Raw genomic sequence first — 12,331 nt, forward strand, 5'->3', positions numbered from 1 at the left:
AGTGCCAGGAAGGCAGCATCTGGCCTCTGACTTGAACCAGGGCGCACCTGCCCAGCAACTCAAGAATGGACATGGGCAATCTGGGAAAAGGTAAACACTTCGCTTTTTTGAGACTATTATTATCATTTACTATTGACTGTCTATAAATAATAACCATGGCTTTCACTCTGGCAACGCTGTGTAAGGGTCTTGTGGGTCTGGCTCTACCCCAGATGAAGGTGGCACCATGGACAAGTTGATGACAGTAGAGTATGTGTCTCATTTCTGGATGTCGACGGTTGCCTGGAAGTTCAGGCACAGTTGATCTGCGCGTACGAGGCAGACAGAAAGACATACAGGCACATTAGTCATTGAGACAACAACTATGAAAATAGCAACAAAATCTTTCAAAAATCACTACCCTGGAAAGACTTGACGTGCTCACTCCTGCATCTTGATGGCGCACTGACTGTGTAGCTGGACTCTGTGCTGAGCGGTGACAGCAGGCGCTGGCTCATTACCACCGGCTTCTCACCGCCCTGCCACGGAAGTGTCTAGATTTAGGACCCTGAGCTAAGTTTCTGAGTAATTGTGGGTTTGTTTTTTTTTTAATTGTGGGTTTTAAATAGCCTTATTTCTCAAAAAGGAGAAAGATGGCTATGGACTCTTACAGTTTCCGTTGTTTTTTAGAAATTCTATTATTGATATTTGCTAATTCGTTTTTATTCAAAGGTGGGCGGGGTGGATGGGGTGCATCTGGAAACTGCTCGCATTGGTGCTATAACTTATGTTGAATCATCATTAGGCAGACTCATATCATCTGCGAAGAGTACATTTATTGGGGCTTTGCTTTCTCTTAAAACAGCTCTGAAGGAAACAATGACTTCAATATAAAATGAAGGTGTGAGAAGCACACAGATCCTGTCCCCATAGCAAATCCCTTCTCTTATGACAACTGCCTCTCCAGGCACCCAATTAAGAAGAGTCTTCATGCATTGTGCTTGAATAAGTTTCTGTCTTGACAGCTGTTTAGTGGTACTTCTTCTCCACAACATTACATATGAATTCATTTCATTGGCAGCATGTTCTGGATTAAAAGTCTATAGATCAAACCAAATATGAAGCTATGGGTTTAAGCCTTTGAAAGTCAGTATTGATTTGAAGAGGTCTTGTATGGCATTTCCACAATGAATAAAATAATCTCATCAAAAGACTGTTAATCACAAAAAGAAAATATTAATAAATTATTATCTTTTTGGCGTGTTTAATCCTAACAGCATGCAGAAGTGTTCAAAACGGTCATGTGAAAAAAGAAATATTTCACAATTTGAATGAAATTCAAATGGAATTTTTTAAAAATGGATTTTTTCTACCAAGTTTTTGAAGCAACTTTGTACAAGTAGAAGCAACTATGTGACATGTTAATACTGGGAATCAAAATGTATGGAGGCGATTGGAAAAGGTACGGGATGAAATCTTCCAGCAGTAAGCAGATTTGTTTTAAATAATGAGACTATCTAGTTTAGACATGTATTCAAAAGAGGGCAGTCACATAGAAGCCAATACTGTAGACCTAAGGGGCTCTAAAATGCTGGTGCATTCATATTTCCATTCTTTGAACTGCTTCTAGTTGTCAGAGTAAACCAGGCACCACTGTGATGCAAAAATGGAGCCCGGGTAGCATGGTGGCTAAGCATTGGACTGCAGACTGCACAGTCAGCAATTTGAAACCACCCGCCACTCCCTGGGAGAAAGAGGAAGGGTTCTATTCCCATAAAGGGTTACAGTTTCCGAAACCCACAGGGGCAGTTCTACCCTGTCTCATGGGGTGGCTATGGGTCAGCACCAACTCAATGGCCGTGAGTTTCTATTTCCATAAAGAGTTACAGTCTTCGATTGTAATAAGAGCTGTAAGATTCCCCCAATAAAATGATTTATGAAAAAAAATACGCAGAGTAACTGTACCAATAAAAACAACAAACAAAGAGTTACAGTCTTAGAAATGCATAAGGGAGTTCTACCTTGTTCCAGGGATTGCCATGAGTCAGAATCCAGTCGGTGGCAGTGAGTTTTTTGAGATTATGCACAATATGTACATTTGACTGTTTAAAAGGTTTATATAATGTTTACATCCACTCTGCTGACACATGTATTCAGCTGTAACCCTCTGGGAAAATAGCTAGATGCCCTTGCAGAAGCAGACTATGGAAAGAGGCTGCATTAAAACTTAGAGTGGTCCCAAGGAAATCTGCAGAGAAATCTTCTTGATCAAAGTTTTTGAAGAACATTTATGAATAATTAAAACTTAAATTTAGAATCACAATGTGATAGGGTGATTAGTCTCTAACTTGAGAAGAGGGGGGCGGGAATCTCCTCTTAAAAAAAGAAATGTGGGGGGCATTCCATGTCTTTTTATTCAGGAGAAATATGTAAGGCGGTTGTAGGAAGCATCTGGCTGATCAAAGTGCTTACTAATGGGTGACTAGTTCCCTGCGCCTCTGTGTCTCTGCAGACAAGCATTGCATAGTGACTGTTGTTTGTGATTTTGCTGGTAAAAGCATTGAGGGATAACTCAGCTATTTAAGATCTCTTTGAGGCTCTCTTGAATCTTGCATATCCGTGTGATTGTCCTTGAACCTAGTGCTTTTATTATTCTAAAGTTAAGAAAGTGTGACTAGTTAAGTAACATTTGCATAGATAAGAGTTTAGGAATGTTTAAGTTCTTTGATGTTTGTTTTGTAACCAATTCCCTTGTGTAAGAAGAGTATGTAAACCAAGCTTCAAATACACCCGAGACTTCAGTCCATCAGATTGGAGTCCTCCCGATCCCATGCTTTGTACATAGCTCTTTCTTTTCCGTTCATCCGCACGCCTCATTTCAGACCCAGCTTGATGCGGGATAGCTGGTCTAATCCCCCGCAGGCGGTGAGTCAAAGACGGAGTCAAAATTTGGCTTGGCAAGTCCGGCCTTTCCTCTGAGAAGTGGTAACTGAGTCACATGCCTCAGTAAAAACATGTGGGCCCTGCAGCATTCATTCCCCCACCTTTTCAGCTTTCAATGGAGGGGACCATACAAGTTTTATCAGGTGACAAGCTTGGAACCAGATCAATGGACATAAAACACCTAGGTCTTATTAGGGATCGATAAATATCAGTTCACTTCTCTCTTCCAGGGTGATGTGCGCTGAAGCTTCCAGACCAGAACCAGTGAGAGCAGTCTCACAATGATTCTATAGGGCAGCGGTTCTCAACCTGTGGGTTGCGACCCCTTTGGGGGGTCAAATGACCCTTTTACAGGGGTCACCTGATTCATAACAGTAGCAAAATGATAGTGATGAAGTAGCACTGAAAATAATTGTATGTTTGGGGGGGGGTCACCACAACATGAGGAACTGTATTAAAGGGTCGTGGCATTAAGAAGGTTGAGAGCCGTGGTATAAGAACTGTTGAGAGGAGGGGAGAGACTGGAAACAGAGTCAAAAACCTACCTGAGCTCACAGTCTGAGTCAGCAGAAAACATACATTCCTTGTCTTCACTCATTTGTGTGAATAAATATTTAAATGAGACAGCACATGTAAAAAATGTTTTCAAATGGTCAAGTTGTTTATAAAATAGGTTATTATATGTGAAATTAAAAATAAGCAAAATTTGCGGTACCAGTCCCTTATCATTAAGACAAATTGCAAACATTGAAGTTAAATATCTTGTAGCACATCATGCTGAGTCCCCTTCAAGGAGTCCCGAATTCCTCTGCCTCGCATCTCCACTGCTATGGCTGGTTCAAGAGCATCCTTTAAGTTTGAACACCATGGGAGCGGGATTTTGGCTACTTTCTTTCTCACTGTTTGGAACTCTGATTGCACCACTAGTAGGGTCTCAGTAAATCTCACTAAAATAGTAGGTGTTTAATTAGGTTGATAAATGAATAGAAGTGATTTTGAATAGTCACATATAAAGTTGTGGATGAGTTTTTTTTTTTCTATTTTGAACTACAATGCCATGTTTGGCACTTCTTTTTATATTTAAGTTAATAGCAATTATGACCTAATGTTTGGAGTCAGCTTTAAGGTACACAATCCTCATAAATCACCTGTGAGTTTTCTGTGAGGAAGTCACAAGTGTGCCTATAGTCAGTCACCTTGGCGGTATTGCTTGATGATTGCTTTGAAAGCTTATTAGGAATATAGAATCGTTTTCTCTATTGCTATCACAGATTAAACTTAATTTTCATATATTGCTCTGAACTGATGCCTTGTAAAAATGCATAAGCTACTTCTTAAAAGTGATCAGGTATTTTGCCATGAAACAGTATATATTGTGGTTAATAATCTGAGCCTGAAAATCAGTAAGAAAGGGGTTCATTTTTCAACTATGGGATTTGGGGGGGAAATTAAGGTATTATTTATTCAGCTGTATGATAAGGGTAATATTTATACTATTGAATTTTTATAAAAAGAATCAAATGATAAATTGGATATAATACTTATCACAGTGTAAATTCAGTAAGTGGCATAATGGGGATGATAATAATATCAGTAATGGTTGATGAAGTCATATTTCATTCAATAGTTCTGGATTTATCATCCTGCATGATGAATAATCTTGAATGCACATATTTATCTCTAATTTCCCTCTTCTCAGTAGCAGATTTTGTTTTTCCATATTATCCCTTTTACTTGTTTCTCCAGATAAATAAAAATCCAGAAGCGCCTTTGAACTTAGACATACCAAGAATAGCCAGCACCATGCTGTCTTTCAGAACTTCCATGGAGCCAGAGCACACGAAGTAGATGGCCTGCAACGCATCCCCTTGTCGTAGCAGGTACTCCCCTGGAGCACAGAAGGACGTTTTGATGTGAAGAGACAGAGACCTGAGGCAGCCCCGACTAGCGCACTCAAAGAGGGACAACTGTAGGATCTCCTTGTTCAGGTGCATGGTGATGTCCGATCGCAGCTCATCTGGGAAATCTTTCAAGAGCTGTCAAACGAGATAAAGGACAAAATCAAGCTGGGCTCAGTAGAGACTAACTGATTTACTCTTGAAGAAATCAGGGTACTTTTCCTATTTGGCCAACTGCAGAGGAAGCAAACATTGCTGCACATGATCCTGAGGAGATATTTTTCAGTTCCTGTGACTCTGTGCTCATCAATAAACAGGTAGGGATAAAACTCAAGAAACAGAATAAATTAATAAAAATAAAAACTTCTAGAATCAAAATATATATAACTCATTGTGATTTGTTTCTCATAGACTACTACTCCGGACAGCAGATATGATAATTTGGGCCCCTGGTGTTCCCTCTGGAGCCATGCTCAGATGAAGAAAGAATAAATCCAGTCGTCTCTTCTATAAATGTTGGTTGCTGGGTTGGCGGGTGGAGTGGCTGCTTGATATGCTAAATTTTGAAGTTGTGGTTTAGGATATTGCATGAAGTCCATAGCTAAGATCTTGCAGGACAAACAAAATATATATTTATCTATATGTGCATGTTGTTATTAAAGATAAATGTTAATTTACTTAATCTAACACTAGCAGTCCTTGGGTTATGAATGAGATTTGTCCCAAAGTGTAACTTTAAGCGGAATGTACAGGTAAGTCAGAACAGGTGCACACAATTCTTACTTTGCCTTACTTTAGTGCAAGAAAAGGTTGTAAGCCCTTTCAATTATTTAAAAGCGGCTCCTGCAGCAGTGAAGGTGATTGTGATCATTTGTTGCAGGTTTAGTTCAATCATTTCAAAATGAGGACAAATTTACATAGCTCTAAAGGGCAAATATGATTTGGTCATAAATTGGATGTTCATAATTCAAAGATTTAGACCAACTAACATCCCATAAGAACTGACTCCTTCAAATGATTTAAGTAAAATGAAAGTCCACCTTATGGACTAACGTAACAAATTTGTGTCAAATATTGGTACATTCAAAGTGGCACTGTGAAAAACACAAGCCAAAAACAGGTGATAAAAATTGGACTGAACTTCTTAGGAGATTAAAATTAATTGCAAAGAGGTAAATACATCGATCAGCATGCCCCTTATTTCTGAGACTGCCATTAAGAATTTTGCCTTTCACTTAAGAATCTATCTTCTCTGTCTGAAAAGCCCCGCCTGAGAAATGCACATTACCTCATTTGAATCTATTCCGTTGTTGACTGACCAGGTGGTCTGGAAGTATTCCAGCATCCTCTGTTTGAGCTGCTGGGGCAGGTGATGGACACGGATGAAGTCCTTCAGCTCGGTGGTTCTCGTGTGGTAGAGGGACCATCTGGAGTACATCCTCTGGATGATTGCAGTCACGTTTCCAAACACCAAGGCGTGCATCAAGGCTAGGGAGCAACATGCAAAGGGAGAAGAGTCAGGCAAGGGAGCCCATGTCTTTGTCTAAGTGTACAGTCAGAGCAGAGCATGCTTCTATGGGCAGGCCGATGTCACAGCTTCGGTGTGGGCGCTTTGCTGCAGCCCCTCTGTTCCACAGAATGCAATTGCTGTGATTCCAGATGGCATCATCGCAGTAAAAAAAGGCCTTAAAAGTGCTCAAAGACATTATGCTGAGTGAGATAAATCAGCCACAAAAGGAAAAATATTGTCTGAGACCATTCATATTAATAAATCAAGAAAAGGCTTACACACAGAACAAACATCTTTTGATGATTGCCAGGGATGGATGGGGAGGCAAAATCACTCTCAGGAGAGTAGATAAGCATTAACTTAGATGAAGCGGAAGCACCACGTAAGCTGAGCAGGTCTAGGTGGATTCACGGGACTACACCCATGGACATATACAAGTCTGCCAGCGGGTATTCCTACGCACATTTGTGTATGCACTGCAGCTATGAGTATATCCACGTACGTAGTAGAACACACAGGCAGCAACGTTACCAAAACATCTGAGCTTTAATCAAACACCTCGAGAGAATCAGCCATGGTCTCGGAGCATCTAATTCAACGAGCATAACATAGTTGATAAGGACAGGGTTTTCTCTCCTCTTGCGTTAAGTTGCAACAGGGGCCATCAAAGTTAGCAAGAGTCCATCTATGGTGCAAGTATTAATGTCTCCCCACCTAGATCAAAGAGCCAAGGAAACAATTAGTCCAAAGAGCTAATGGACCACACAGTCCACAGTCTCTAATCCCTAGTGATTGGAAGACCTAGATGGTGCCCAGCTTATATGGCTGACTGCTCTGATTGGGACCAGGGAAGGTCCTGAAAAGAATGGGAGAAATGAGAGCACAATCCCAAAGTCATAAAGAAGACGAGAGACTGATGGATTCCTAAGACAGTGGTCTGTAGAAATCCTTCAAACCTGGACTGGAAGCTAATCTCAAGGAATCACCCAACAACATAGAGGTCTACAAAGTAAACAAGGACACTCTGAGGAATATACTCCTCAGAACAATGGATCATAGGAACCCCAAAAGATAGCATTTGGCCCCAAGCAAAGCTCAGGAGGCAGAAAGGGGCAAGAAAGAAGGATGAATGAATATAGGGAACCCAGAAGGATGTGGGAAGAGTCTTAGTAGATTGAGTGAATTGCAACTAATATTACAAAACAAAACAAAATAATTAAAACACCTCAACAAAATAAACAAACAAAAATATCCTTAGTGATATGCAAAATAGGACTCTTAGAGATATACTTGAGCTCTTTGTTTCTGTTCTAGTTTTCACAATTATTTTTAATATTTAATTATACTCATATCTGCTCTGCTTTAAGAGTTATATGTGATTTCCTTATTTTTATGATTGTAACAAACACATTAAGGACTACACTATGACTGATTATCCTTTATAGAAATATTAGTATCACCCCCTAAAAAGCATCACTTAAAGTAGTTTGGGACATGCATTTATATCACCAATTTTGGGTTATCTCATTCCTATTAATAAAAGTATTAACAAAGTTATTAGATGATAAATCTAGGATTCTCTAAATTGTCTGAACCTGAGATTAATATGATTTAAATATATTCTCACACCAAGCTAGATTCTTAGTATCTTTTAAGAAAGTTTGAGATGCTGACTATTCAAGATCCATATGAATTTACAGAAAACAAAACAAAATCAAAATCGAAAAAACTAGCTATCCTGCTGAGTCACTGTTTCTGTCCTGAAGAAAACCAGCGGGTGCAGTCATGATTCCTCTTTTGCCGAGGTCTGTGAGTCCGACAATCCCCACTCCCTGATCCCACCATCCCACTGTCACGAGACAGACATTGTCCACCAGAATACAAGTCTATGGTTTGTATTCTTCCAGAGGCAAGTAAAATGTGAGGTTGAACTTCCTTTTTGAGGAGTTGACTCTTGTGGGCTATGATTATGTCTTTTGAAATCAGAGAGAAGCATGATAGAATTTTGTACTAAATAGTCAGTAGATTTTGAATGGCATAAACAGACACTAGCAGCTACCTAAAACAGGTCTTTGAGCCATTTGGGGCTGAGAATCTGAGAGCAGTATGAAGGTCAGGTGTATTTATATTTATAGGCAGATAAAATTTAAGTGATACCCAGATTTCTTCCCTATCCCCATTCAGTGGACAAACTCAGCAATGAGGTAAGAAACCCAGCAATTGGCATAACTCATCTGTTTCAGTAGTTTTTCACTAAAGCAAATAAGAAAAATGAAATATTTAGTAGATAGTCTATTAAGAGCTATCAAAGTATTCCTGCTTCAAAACCTCAAAGTCAAAGGAATTTTGATAACAAGTCCGTTAGTCCTAAAACGAATCAGCACGACTGTGTCTGCATACTATCATGTCCATCCTTCTGAATGTTTCAAGACTGTCTCAAGTCAAACTTAAAAAATTTACATTTATGAAAAGCAGCAAACATCAGTGTATAATCTAACCATACACTGAGCTTACTCTTCATCAGGTCACACACTCACAGGCACACCATCATTTCTCTATGAAAAATATGGCCACGGAGCTAATAAAGCTATCCCTCCCATAACAGGATCTTCAGTATTTCAGAAGAGTCCCTAGAATAAGGTGTTACATAGTGACTATGCTTCAGGAAGAAATATAATGTTGCCAAAATATATGAGCTTCAGCATCAAACAGGTCTGAAACGGAACCCTGAATTTGCAGCTTATTAATTATGTAAACTTGAAAAATTACACAATTCCTTTATGGGAACTTGGCTTTCTGACACATTAGTTGAGCGTAATAGCGCCTTGCTATCGGACTGTTTCAAGATTTAAAGAGATGATATGTTTTTAAAGGGATTCACGTACACGTGAAAACAAGGAGTGCTCATTTTCATATTGTTTTCTCATGCGTGTGAAATGTGTTATCATGAGTTTTCACACTGCTCAGCATCCTGCGAATGGAATACAATTTGGGCTACAGGACCCATGTTTAAGGTATTTCAGCAGCCATTCCTATAGGATTGTTATTGTTGGAAATCACGTCCCGGTTAAAGAGATTTAAGGCCTGGCTAATAAGTGCACGAGACATGCAAGCCCGGAGCCGTGGTGGCACAGGGGCTAAGGGCTTGGCTAGTCTCCAAAACTTAGTGGTTGTAATTTACCCGAGAGGCTCTGGGGAGAAAGGCGTGCCGTTCTCCTGTAAAGATTACAACCTAGAAAACTATAGGGACATTTTGCTCTGTCCCGTGGGACCATCGTCTATGAGTTGAAAATCAACTCAGCAGCACCTAAGAACCATAGTAACGTTTGTAAGCATATTACCCTGCAAATATACATTATTGCAAAGTACTAAGAAATGAAGCATCTCCTGACAGGTCAAAATAGCCCAGACAAAACGCATAATGCTAAACAATTTATTGTTGAATGGTTCTGAGGAGATTCCAGGTAAGTTTCATTTTTCTATGTGATTTTTGAAGCACACTATTTCTGATGCTTTAATATTTTATGTGGAAGAGAAGAGCCCTGTTTATGATAAACACACGCTAAAGGAGGAGGGGGGAAGAATCAATTCTGCTCCATGTCAAAGAAATTAGACACCAATTTCAGGCTCCGTTAATATACTTATGGGCTGAATGTTTGAAACCCCTAACCATCTTTAAAAGTGTGTAATAGTCCTTTCAGGGAGATTAAGCTGAGTACCGAGAACAATTTTATTCCATTTATTTTAACACTGCTTTCCTTAATTATGTGTATGATTTTAACTTTGCGTTGCTTAATTATAATCTGTGTAAAGCACTTAAAGTAAGAGAAGTAATATGCTCAGATCATTTAGCATCCTAATTGTATATTATCAATAAAATGAATTACTGGATTAATTGTAGCATTCATGAGTGCTGTTGGGAAGTACTGTTCTATGTCTGAGTCACCACAATTTCAAGGTCTCATTTCAGCATAAGAGAAGACTTCTCATTTAAGTCCTGCAGTGGAAAAATAAACCATCGGCTCACAGAGATTTTAATTTTCCAAAATTATTATGGGCCCTCTGTCACTGGTTATCATGTTCACTCGGGCAGAGAGTGTGTGCAACCATCCCATCTGCCCCGAGAGTTTGACTCAAGAACTTCTGTAACAGGCCAGTTTGGAAACCACCGTTCACCTTCCTTTCCACTCCCAGCCAGTTTGATGTATAGAAGGCTTGAAGGTCCGGGCTAGGCTTGCTGGCTGTTGGAGAGGCTCTTTTTCTTTGTGCTGTCATTTTGAATAAAATGAAGTTCTGTACAATCTCACCTCGGTCTCAGGTCTCTGAAGGAACCTCAGCAATTGGGATACAGGAGGAACATAATTAGACCTCAGATGAAAAAAACTGTTCCCGTAACGTGTCTTTCCGCAGCGACTTCCTGATCAGCTCTCCTCTCTCTTTCTTCTTTCCCTTCACTACTCCCCAGTCTCTCTCTCTCTCTCTCTCTGGCTCGATTTCTTCCTCCAACGCTCCCTTCCTCCCTGGACCTGTGGCAACATCATTCTCCTAAAGCATGTAAGAGGGAGCTTCAAAAAGTTCATGGACTAAATGGAATGAGAGGATAATGGATTTTCCATGAATTTTTCAAAGCCCCTTATGCAACACGGTTACTACTTTCTTTAGTGAACCATTTTTTATGCCATCTGGGCCTATAGGGGACTGTTTTGTCCTGACATCAAAAGAGACAAAAGCAAACCAAACCCGCGACTCGAATAGATTCTGACTCACAGTGCCCCTCGCTAGGGTTTGGGGAATTGCCACTCTTGATGGGAGAAGACAGCTCCATCTTTCTCCCACAGAGTGACTAGCGGGCTTGAATGGCTGCCCTGTGCTTAACAGAGCAACACGGATTGCACAGTGCTACCAGAGTGCCCTCCCCGCAGCTCAGACCTCTGCAACTTTTCAGCCCTTGCCACGGGTACACCGAGTTAATAGACCACACCACGATAAGACTGAAGCTGTCAAGACTTCCATTCCCGTGGATCCACCGTCAATGCTTACAAGAGTAGCAAGCAAGAGATCAAACAATGCATTGCCTTGAGAAAGCCTATACCCAAGACCCCCGGGAATTGTGGAAGAGCAAGATGTCATGGAAGCTGTAGCTGAAGGGCGGGTTACCCAAGGGAAGCACAACTGTTAACCATTTGACTCTGTCTTTCTCGTAACTGTAACTGGGTTGTCGAGAAGATGTCTGATAAGCCCATCCTACTCTCCAACAGCATTTAAAAAAAATTACCTCACTCAAGTTTCCTGGTGCTTAGCAGTACATGTTAGACAAGATGAATTGCCTCCTTCCTTTGACTCATCCTTGTTAAGGGAACCTTTTCATTGGTATGAAAAACGGGGCATTAACTCACTACTCCATCTTATCCTCCTCTTATACTACTATTTTTCACTAATCTATAAAATTTTAAAAAATCAAAATTAATATTGGAGACAGAAAATGACACACAAAAATGTTTAACAAAGGTAGAGATCTCGACGTGAACCTACCTGTGGAACGACCACCCAGACATAGAAAACTACTTATTCACATCCCTGTTGACACGTTCAGTTACTAGCCACCTGTTCATTGAAGATCACCACAACTCCGAATTCAACTGTAATCAATAAACTTTCTAGGTTTGAAGGGTCTGTAAGCAAAAATCGTACAGTATGTGTTTTTCTCTATTTCTGGCCTCTCTGCTCAGCATTAAGTTTTAAGATTCATCCAGGCTGTTGCATGATGTAGTTGTTCACTCATTCTCATTGCTATAGAGAAGCCTATTGAATAATTTTTACACCATTTCTTTGCTCTCCTATTAACAGGGATTTACAGTGTTTCTAGTTTGAGACTTTCACAATAAAGTGTCTACAGACATCCGTGTATGCATCGAATTGTGTTTCCATCAGGTAAACATACACTCATGAGTCAAAGGGTCGCATTACATGCCAGAGTTAGGTTCAGGGTTGGTACATGGTG

General features: G+C 40.1%; 1 protein-coding gene across 1 annotated transcript in view; it reads right to left on the reverse strand.

Moving 5' to 3' along the window:
* Positions 1-12,331, reverse strand: part of KCNH8 (potassium voltage-gated channel subfamily H member 8) — a 422,222-nt gene that overhangs the window by 75,869 nt on the left and 334,022 nt on the right. The window contains exons 9-10 of the mRNA XM_075548953.1: positions 6,109-6,308; positions 4,709-4,958 (exon numbers count right to left, since the gene is read on the reverse strand). Coding sequence (XP_075405068.1) covers positions 4,709-4,958; positions 6,109-6,308 — 450 coding nt within the window. The remainder of the gene's footprint in view (positions 1-4,708; positions 4,959-6,108; positions 6,309-12,331) is intronic.

Source organism: Tenrec ecaudatus, chromosome 4, assembly GCF_050624435.1.
Source record: "Tenrec ecaudatus isolate mTenEca1 chromosome 4, mTenEca1.hap1, whole genome shotgun sequence".
In the NCBI taxonomy this organism is placed as follows: Eukaryota; Metazoa; Chordata; class Mammalia; order Afrosoricida; family Tenrecidae; genus Tenrec; species Tenrec ecaudatus.